The sequence below is a fragment of the Callorhinus ursinus genome, unplaced genomic scaffold, assembly GCF_003265705.2.
Source record: "Callorhinus ursinus isolate GAN/ISIS: 27379988/994484 unplaced genomic scaffold, GSC_fseal_2.0 scaffold64, whole genome shotgun sequence".
NCBI lineage: Eukaryota > Metazoa > Chordata > Mammalia > Carnivora > Otariidae > Callorhinus > Callorhinus ursinus.
This window is the reverse complement of record NW_027397126.1, coordinates 3,143,791-3,153,581: the sequence shown is the minus strand read 5'-3', so window position 1 is coordinate 3,153,581 and position 9,791 is coordinate 3,143,791. Positions and strand designations below refer to the sequence as shown.

The 9,791-nt window shown below is 47.6% G+C and overlaps 1 protein-coding gene across 1 annotated transcript in view; it reads left to right on the top strand.

Annotated features, from left to right (window-relative positions):
- Nucleotides 1-428: 428 nt before the first annotated feature.
- Nucleotides 429-9,791, top strand: part of MCF2 (MCF.2 cell line derived transforming sequence) — a 103,950-nt gene continuing 94,587 nt past the window's right edge. The window contains exon 1 of the mRNA XM_073885650.1: nucleotides 429-519. Coding sequence (XP_073741751.1) covers nucleotides 435-519 — 85 coding nt within the window. The 5' untranslated portion in view covers nucleotides 429-434. The remainder of the gene's footprint in view (nucleotides 520-9,791) is intronic.

The window sequence follows — 9,791 nt, the reverse complement described above, 5'->3', positions numbered from 1 at the left end:
GTTGCCCTCGCGGCGGCGGCGGTCAGAGGCAGTGCCCTGGAGCCCCAAACTCCCAGCAAGTTTCCGGGCTCTGGGCGCGCGCGCGCTCCGGCCTCTGGCGCCTCGGTCCCCAAGAGCGGGCTCGGGCGGGCAGGCCCCGGCGGCGGGGCGGCTGGGCCGAGCGCGGCCGGCGGCAGGACCCCTCCGGTTCTGCCTGGTTGCGCCGGGGCGGACGCGGGGCGGAGTTCGGTGGTCCCGTCCCGGACTCCGGCGTGCGGATGGCGGCGGCCGGCTCCGGGCCTCACCTGGGCTCGCCCACGCTGGCGGCCCGGGACGCGCGCCAGGCCTCGGCGCCCCAGGCCCCCGGGCCGTGCGGCGCGACCCCGGGCCCGCCCCCGAGCCAGGACGGCTACACGTTCGTGCCGGCCGCCCAGGCCATCCCTCTGCAGGTGGACATGGCCATGGCCCTGCAGCGCGTGAGGATTTCCGAGAAGTACGGCCAGAACTACCTCTGCCTCCTGCAAGCGGTCTTCATCGCAGGTAAGTGCCCTCGCCGCGCACGCCGCCCCGGCGGTCTCGGCTCCCGCCCGGCTGGCCCGCGCCTCCGCTCACCGCTGCGGTTCCAGCCCGGCCGGCAGGCGGGCACACTTTGTTTGCGCTCGCACCCCGCACTCCCTTCCCCACTGCAGGGGCGCCCCCGGCCGCCAGCGGCCGTTGTTCCTCGGGCCGGCCGCGGCGCTGCGGGCGGGCGGCGGTGCGGGGAGGTGTCCGCCGCTGCGGGGCCGGAGTAGCCCCCCCCCCTCCACCGGCCCGCGCGCTACCGTGTGGCACCGGACAGGTGGGGCCGGACGGCTTCTTCCCAGTCCGCATCCCGCCGACCAGAAGCCGGCCTCCCCCGGGCTGCACTGCCCTTCGAATAGTCCCTGAAGGCCGGGAAAGCGGGGCGGGCGGGGGGGTGAGCAACACGTGCGGGGGAAACCGAGTCCAAAAAGGCGCTGGAATCCGAGACCCGCAGTTGGAGGAGGGGTGGAGAAACGGGGCGGCCGCCGCTGGGGCTTTCCCCCAGAGCCGTGCATCTTTCCGGCTGGGTCCGCGAGCTTCCTGCCTCCTGGGGTCCTCGCTACAAAGGCAGAAGTTTTTGTTTGTCTGACAGGACAAACAAGAAAGCCAACAAATTCACAGAACTTTCAGGGCCGCTGCGGCGGTTTGGGAAAGGGGTGTGAGCGGCGTCACGTGGACCTGGGCACCGGGCGGCTGCGAGGCACCCGCGTTTACCTCGTCGGAGCTGCCAGGCTCCGGGGCTCTTGAGGAGCTGCGTTCCCGTGGGACCGTGCAGACTGGGGCGCTGGGGCACCCCGCGAACAGGGTGCAACTCTGGGACCCTAAGTTCAGCCGGGGCTTTTCAGACAGGTCCTCGAGGTACCGCTGTTGATGGACGTGTCTTCCTCCGCTCTCGTTGTGGTTTTGGTTGAGCAGATGCTCAGCCCTGCAAGGGGAGTTTTGGCATCCGAAAAACAGAGTTGGCGGTTTTCTGCAAAGCACGTAGCCACAACACACGTTCCAAATATTCCTCCTTATTCCGGATCATGCACGAATCCAAAGGAGGCCATGCACCGGAGCCGTCTGTGCATCTTCGTAACACAGAACTTGCTGGTCTTGCCTGTTTGGTTTTGGAGGTGGTCAGTAGTATTTTCTCTATATATGTAATAAATCATTAAGGGGGAGTGTGGTGATGGGACACAAACTCTTTCAGGTCTTAAGCAACTGAAATGGTTTTTGGATGCCACACAAAATCGTGTGCAGCTCAGTGAAAGTGGAAAGTACTTTGTGCCTTGTTCTCATTTACCCTCTGCATCTTCCTGAGGGTTCCAAAAAAAAAAAAAAAAAAACAAAAAAACTAAACCAAACAAAAAAACCTCCGTAGGAGATATGTATGCTTTATCACAGAAATTAAGTTAGCTATGCTATGAAATACAAGCTGACATTTCTACAGCCAGTGACTTATTCCTATAGTTCGTGAAGTTTCATCCTTTCCAAAGTTTTGAAGGCTCCTGCATGTGGCTGTTTTTTACATGGACTTGCAGTAGTTTTCTGCCTTTCAGCCTTTTTTAGCAGTCACGTCTTCCACCCTACGCACCGACAAAGTGTCCTGGAAGTGGTGTGTACCCAGGCTGTTAAACACATGCCACAGTACAATCATTTTACATGTGCAAAGGGTTTCACATGTAGTTCATATATTTAAAAAATATTCACATATTTTAAAAATATGTTTACAAAGCTTTTCATTGTGGTGCAGAACTTTCTGAAAGATTGTTCAATAATGATCATTTATAAACTACTCACTACTAGGAAAATGGTACCGTGTAATAAACTGAATTACACGTGCTTGTGCAGTATCTGCTGGGGGGGGACCGCCAGAGAGGAAATGGTTGCCTCTTTTTGAGTCTTCAGGGTAGACCCAGTTCCGGGTGGATTGGGGATAGGGGATGGAGTGTGGTGGGGATAGGTAGGGAGAGGGGTATTCTAGGCAAAGGAACTAAGAGTTAACAAAAATAAGCAGAAAGGAAGCAGCATAGTAGGTTTGGGGGGTTGTTTTGTTTTTTAATGATTGGAGTATAAAGCGTAGACAGTACGAGAGAGAGAAGTTTGCAGAGGTAGGGAGGGACTGGGTCAGGCAGAGTCTTGCAGTGCATCCTAAAAGGCTTTACTTTATTTGTGTAGCAATGGGGAGCCAATGGAGGAAGCAGAGGAATCCAGCAAGGTTGCTGCATGTGGTTGTACAGGTTGTGCACTGCACAACCTTTGGGGGCTTCATTCACACTGACTGCATCATGAACAATGCCCTTGCTAGGGTTGTACAGTGGACAATGTGCACCATGGTCAACAGTGGCAGTGCCTGGTGGGGCTTCTTGTTTTTATGACTCTCGCTCTGGCGTTTGCGCGGAGGCCACAGCGTGTGGACTGCAGTAGAGAGGGAGCCCGGAAGTAGGGCGGCCAGGTAGAAGGCATCTGTAGAAGGCTGAGTAAGTCTGCGTGAAGGCACGGACTTGACTTGTTCTGGGACCTGGGTGAGGAGGACAAGTTTGGGGAATTGAGAGAGTAGAAGAGATTTGACTTGGTGCCTGGTCGTGAGGTTTGAGGGACAGGGAAGGAGACTGGGTTAATTCCAGGTTTCTGGTTAGGGTGACTGGGTGGAGGAAGACGAGCATATTTTGGGTTCAACTTTGGGTATGTGGTTTCTGTGGAACATTCAGAGAGAGCTGACCCGTAGGCCTGGAGCTGGGAAGAAGAGAATCTTCCTTACTCTCACCTAGGGCATCCATCCTGTCACTGAAGTTCATTGAAGCTCTTTCCTCAAATGGACCTATGAGATGGGTTATTTTGATAACTCAGAAAGTCTAGCATAGAAGTAGCCCACATTTATTATAAAACTACCTTTTGAACTTGCCCTCAGATAAAGGTTTTTTTTCCCCCCTCACACTCTCCTTACCTGATGATGGGGAAAAAAAAAAGGAAAAAAAAAAGTGTTTTACATTCCTTACAGGACAAAAGAATGCAAACTATACTGATCTAAGGTAACCTCAGATAACTCAGATAAGTAGTTGTGAAAACCTGTTCACTGCAAGGTTTATTTTGTAAGAGTTCAGCTCCAGAAGACATATAAATCACAACAGGAGTTAATTATTCATTATACGTGTGGTATATGGTGTACAAGTGTATTCCCCTGACGGGGAGTAATTTACCAGGCAGCACTGTGCTCTGAGTTGCTCCATATAACTGATTTTTCAGGGTCACTGAGGTTTAGCACTGTGGGGCTCAATCACCTCCTCCCCCCATCCTCTGTCCCCAAATCTGTAACCATTTTGGGTGGGAAGCTTTTCAGAAAGAATATTTCCTCAGCTGACTCCTGAACCTGGTAATAATTGCATCTTTTCTTGATGATTCAAGATTATCCTCATAATAACATTAGTTATTTCAATGTGCCGTATATAGTGTTGCCTCAAAGGCTCCTAAAGTCTGGAGGGCTGTTTGTCCCTACATTGAATTGGGCACAGATTGTTCTGCCTCTTAATTTGTAAAGCCTGTTTTTCTAATCTTTTCATATATCCCCTCTCCGTTAGCTGTCGTTTCTTTTCTTTTCTTTTTTTTTTTTAAATTATTTGACACAGAGAGAGAGCGAAAGCAGGAACACAAGCAGGGGGAGTGGGAGAGGGAGAGGGAGAAGCAGGCTTCCCGCTGAGCAGGGAGTCCGATGCGGGGCTCAATCCCAGGACCTTGGGATCACAATCCAAGCCGAAGGCAGATGCTTAACGACTGAGCCACCCAGGCGCCTGTTAGCTGTGTTTCTAGATGCTGTTGTTTTAACTGTTTCTGCCAACCAGCAGTTCGTGCCTAATCTTCGGGCCCCTCTGCCCTTGCTCCTTCTAATGTGTTGCTATGAGCTGGGCATGGAGATAACCGGTTAGAATCGTCTGCAAAATATGAATAAGTAGACCACAAGTAGGGCCATGAGGGGTCTACTTCTACTCCTGTATATGAACTTCAGCACATGGACTCTGTGCTATCCTGATTGCATAAAAGCCTTTTATTTTCTGTTTTTCTACTTCTTAGTTGTGTTTTAGATGGTTGATGATGTTAAATAAGCTATCAGTAAAACCTATGTTTCTCCTGTAAGTGAAGATACCACAGTATGTGAAATTGTAATATTTTAGTGTCTTGTAAAACAAATGAAGTTTGTTCAAAATCTATCGGGGGGGGCGCCTGGGTGGCTCAGTCGGTTAAGTGTCCAACTCAGGTCATGATCTCAGGGTCGTGAGATCGAGCCCCCCCCCTTCAACGGGTAGTCTGATGGGATTCTCTCCCTCTCCCTCTGCTCGCCTTCCCCCACCCCGCTCTCGCTCTCTCTCAAATAAATAAATAAATGTTTAAAAAAATCTATCAGGAAATCAAGATGCATTTTCCCCATTGCATTTCTCAGGCGTGCCTGTAAGCACTTGGCGGAGGAGGCATGGCAGTCTTAGAAGTTGCCCCCAAGGAAAGCAAGTGTCCCTATTCTATATATATATATATATATATATATTTTTTTTTTTTTTTTTGCAAGTGTCCCTAATCTAGCATCTTCTCAAACAAGTACCCTCTGAAGGCTCAGTGAGAAAGCTGCACCTCACCCGGCCCAGGGCAGAAGCCCAGGTAAGCCCCTTAAGGGGAGAGGCCTGCTATCTGACTGGTGCCAAGGTGAGTTTCCCCTTTCTGTTGCTGCCAGGGGCTTGTCTTGGAGGCAGTTAGCTCCTGGCGAGAGGCCAGCATCACAACACTTCCTACTATTTATTTTTCACCCAAACCATCCCCTCATTGTATATGTCTGACAGGAGTAAGGATCTGACAGGCTGGCTCCTTCTGGCACCAACAAGGTGACATTGAGCAAAGACCTAACGGAGGTGAGGAAGTGAATCCTCAGCGGTGTTCCAGGCAAAGGGACAGTGGGTGTGTAAAGGCCCCAAGAGGAGAGAATACTGACAAGTTGAAGCAGTGTGTTTGCATTGCTGTGTGTGTGCGTGCGTGTGTGTGTGAGAGAGAGAGACAGAGATGGAGAGAGAGAGAGACAGACAGAGACAGTGAGGGACAGAGACAGACAGAGATGAAGTGAGAAAGGTAACGGGTCTGGATCATATAGGACTTGGTAAGGACTTTGTCTTTTACCCTGAGTCAGCTGAGGAGCTCTAGGAAGGTGCCGAGCAAAGGAGTGACTTCTGTCCCTCTGGGTGCTGTGTGGAGAATAGGCCAAAAGTACGACAGAGGCCGAAGCAGGGAGACCAATTAGCATTGATAATGTTGGCTTGAGCCAGAGAGGTAGTAACGGAGGTGCTCAGATTCTGGAAATATTTTGAAGGGAGAGCCAAAAGGATTTGCTAATGGTTTGGTTTTAAGGTATGAGAGAAAGCGGAAGAGTCAGGGATTGGCTCTAAGAATTTTAGCTCGAGCAACAGGATGGCAGGAATTGTCATCAGTGCAGACGGAGATGCGTGCAGAAGGAGCAGGTCTGTGGGAAAAATCACGAGGAGCAGGAGTGTGGTTTGGGACCTGTTAACTTTGAGGTGCCTATTAGATATCCATGTGGAGGTGTCAAGTGGGCAATTGGATATAGGAAGGAAGCTGGCGTTTAAGGAAGGGATTTTGGATGGGGATATAGACTGGGGAGCCATCAGACTTCTGGGTGGTATTTAAAGCCTGGTGGAGTGAGTACAGAGAGAGAAAAGATCAGTCAGAAGAGACCGTTGTTTGTGGCCCACTGTGAAGGCTTGCAAATGACCTCTCCCCAGAGCAACATTTATGTGAGGAGGACGGAAAGCACAGAGAAGAAGCTGTGCTTCAAAAGACAAAGCATTTCTGTGGTTTGTTCAAATGTTTGTGCTGTCAGATCGGCTCACAGGTCACTTTGACCATCATGTTCCTTTGCTCATGGTCTGGAACCAGTGTAATCTATGCCTCGGGGTGAAGAAGAGGGCTTGTGTTCCAAGCTCTCCAGTGAGAGAAACCACGGCTTCAGTGGTAACCGGTCCTCCTCTCTGGCTTCACGAAATCCGTACTTGAGTGTTTTGTGGTTTAAATTCATGCCGTAGATGAATCCCTTCCCATCTTATTCTTCCTCCAGTAGAAATATTAAGCAGCCACTCTTGCTTTCCAATGGAGAAGACCTTTATTCATTTATCTCCTGTCATTTTCAATACGTGGTATAATTTTCTTTAAAAAATTGTATTTTAATGGAAAAACCAAAGGCTGATGGCATATTGGGAAGAAGGACCACTTTACACTCACAATAAAGTTTGGGGCTTAGCTAATAGTTGAGTCGTGGTTTTCCAAGGTACCCCAGATAGCACAGTGACATTTTAATATCCTGAAATGTACTCTTAAGGATCGAGTATCTTCTCTTTGACTTTCTTTCAAATATTTCGCGATGATATTGTCGTCTCTGCCATGAAGAAGTGAAGTTGGCTGTTAACCCTGCAGATTCTGGGAAAGCAGACTTTTTAGCCACACTTAGAGTTTACATATGTGTATTCTGTCTCTGGAAAGTTACGTTCAAGAAACTTTATGGAGGGGCGCCTGGGTGGCTCAGTCATTAAGCATCTGCCTTCGGCTCAGGTCATGATCCCAGGGTCCTGGGATCGAGCCCCACATCGGGCTCCCTGCTCCGCGGGAAGCCTGCTTCTCCCTCTGCCACTCCCACTGCTTGTGTTCCTGCTCTCGCTGTGTCTCTCTCTCTCTGTCAAAATAAATAAAATCTTAAAAAAAAAAAGAAACTTTATGGAGATGTGTCTACTCTGTTTTCAGATAAATTTTTGCATGATTTGGGGTTTTTGTTTTTTGTTTTTTTTTTTTTGGATTATTTTGAAAAGGGAACAAGGTCAATTCCTAGCAAGGAGGAGCAGAAAAGAGTTTTTTTTTTTTAAGATTTTATTTGACACACAGAGAGAGACAGTGGGAGAGGGAACACAAGCAGGGGGAGTGGGAGAGGGAGAAGCAGGCTTCCCGCAGAGCAGGGAGCCTGATGCAGGACTCGATCCCAGGACCCTGGGATCATGACCTGAGCCGAAGGCAGACGCTTAACGACTGAGCCACCCAGGTGCCCCAGAAAGGAGTTTTGTTAACAAGAGAGCCATGTAAGAGAACCAGGATCTCATTTAAGTTTCTTTTTTTAAACAGCTTTATTGAGATATAATTCACATACCATGCAATTAACCTATTTAAAGTATACATTTCAGTGGTTTTTAGTATAATCACAGACTTGTGCAATCATTACCAGAAGCTTAGAACATTCCTAGCACCCCAAAAAGAAACGTGGCACTCCCCGTTTCCTCCCCGCAGCTCTTCCCACCAGCACCAAGTAGCCAATGCTATACAATGCTTTCTACCTCTCTAGACGTGTCTATCCCGGACATTTCAGAGAAATAGAATCATATAATATGTGATCTCTTGTTGCTGGCTTCTTTCTCTTAGCATAACATTTAAAGATTCATCCGTGTTGTAGCATGGATCGTCATTTCATTCTTTTATATGGCTGAATATTACTGCGTTGTATGGAGATACACTATATTTTAATGATCTGTTCTTCAGTTGATGGACATTTGAATTTCCACTTTTTTTTTTTTTAAGATTTTTATTTATTTGACAGAGAGAGAGCACAAGCAGGGGGAGCAGCAGAGGGAGAGGGAGAGGGAGAGGGAGAGGGAGAAGCAGGCTCCCCACTGAGCAGGGAGCCTGAAGCGAGACTCGATCCCTGGACCCTGGGATCATGACCTGAGCCGAAGGCAGACGCTTCACCGACTGAGCCACCCAGGCGCCCCGAGTTTCCAACTTTTTGGCTGTCGTGAATAATATTGTTGTGAACATTCCTATACAAGTTTTTGTGTGGACATATGTTTTCATTTCTCTTCAGCATATATCTAGGAGTGGAATTTCCAGGTCATAGAGTGGGTGTGTTTTTAATCTCTTGAGTAGTTCCTAGACGGTTTTCCAAAGCGGCTGTAACATTTTACATTCCAGCCAACCCTGCGTGAGGGTTCCAATTTCTTCTTCCCAGGACTTGTTAATCTTGTCTTTTTGATTCTAGCCATCCCTGTGGGTGTGAAGTGGTTTCTCATTGTGGTTTTGATTTGCATTTCCCCGATGACTAGTGATGTTGAGCACCTTTTCATGTGCTTATTAGCCATTTGTATATCTTCTTTGGGAAACGTCAATGCAGATTCTTTGCCCATTTTTAAATTGGGCTATTCGTTTTTTTTTTTGTTTTTGTTTTTTTACTGTTTATAAGAGTTCTTTCTATAGTCCTTATTCAAAATCCTTACCAGATATTTGATTTGTAAATATTTTCTCCTATTTTCTGGGCTGTCTTTTCATTTTCTTGATGCTTTCATTTGAAGCACAAAACATTTTTAACTTTGAAGTCAAATTTCCCTTTTTCTCTTTTTCTGTTTTGAGTCTGTTTTCAATTCTTTTTTTATTGAGGTATAATTGACATATAACATTATTCGTTTCAGGTCTATAACATTCGATGTTTGTATATATTGCAAAATGATCACGATCACTCTAGTTAACATCAGTCACTGCACGTAGTTTACAAAATCTTATTATGATGAGATCTTTTAAAATTTACTCTCTTAGCAACTTTAAAATATGCAATACAGTATTATTAATTATAGTCACCATGCTATACATTAGATCCCCATGACTTATTTATTTTGTAACTGGAAGTTTGTATATTTTGACACCTGTTATACTATGCACTCCCTCCTCCCCCCGCCCCTGCCCTGACCTCTGGCAACCACCAATCTGTTCTCTGTATCTATGAGCTGGCTTTTTTTTTTTTTTTTTTTTTTAAGATTCTGCTTATAAGTGAGATCATCTTAATGCCCTCGAGGTCCATCCATGTTGTTACAAATGGCAGCATTCCCTTTTTATGGCTGAATTTATTCCATGATATATATGTACACCACATTTTCTTTATCCATTCATTTGTGGATGGACACTTAAGTGGCATCCATATCTTGGCTCTTGTCATGAAAATGGGGTGCAGATATCTTTTTGAGTTCGTGTTTTGTCTTCTTCAGGTAGATACCCAGAAGTAGAATTGCTGGATCTTATGGTTGTTCTATTTTTAATTTGTTGAGGAACCTCCATTCTGTTTTCCATAGTGGCCACTGCAGTTTGCATTCCCACCAACAGCACACAAAGGCTCCCTTTCCTCTGCATCCTCCCCAGTACTTGTTATTTCTTGTCTTTTTGGTAATCGCCGTCCTGACTGTGCGAGGGGA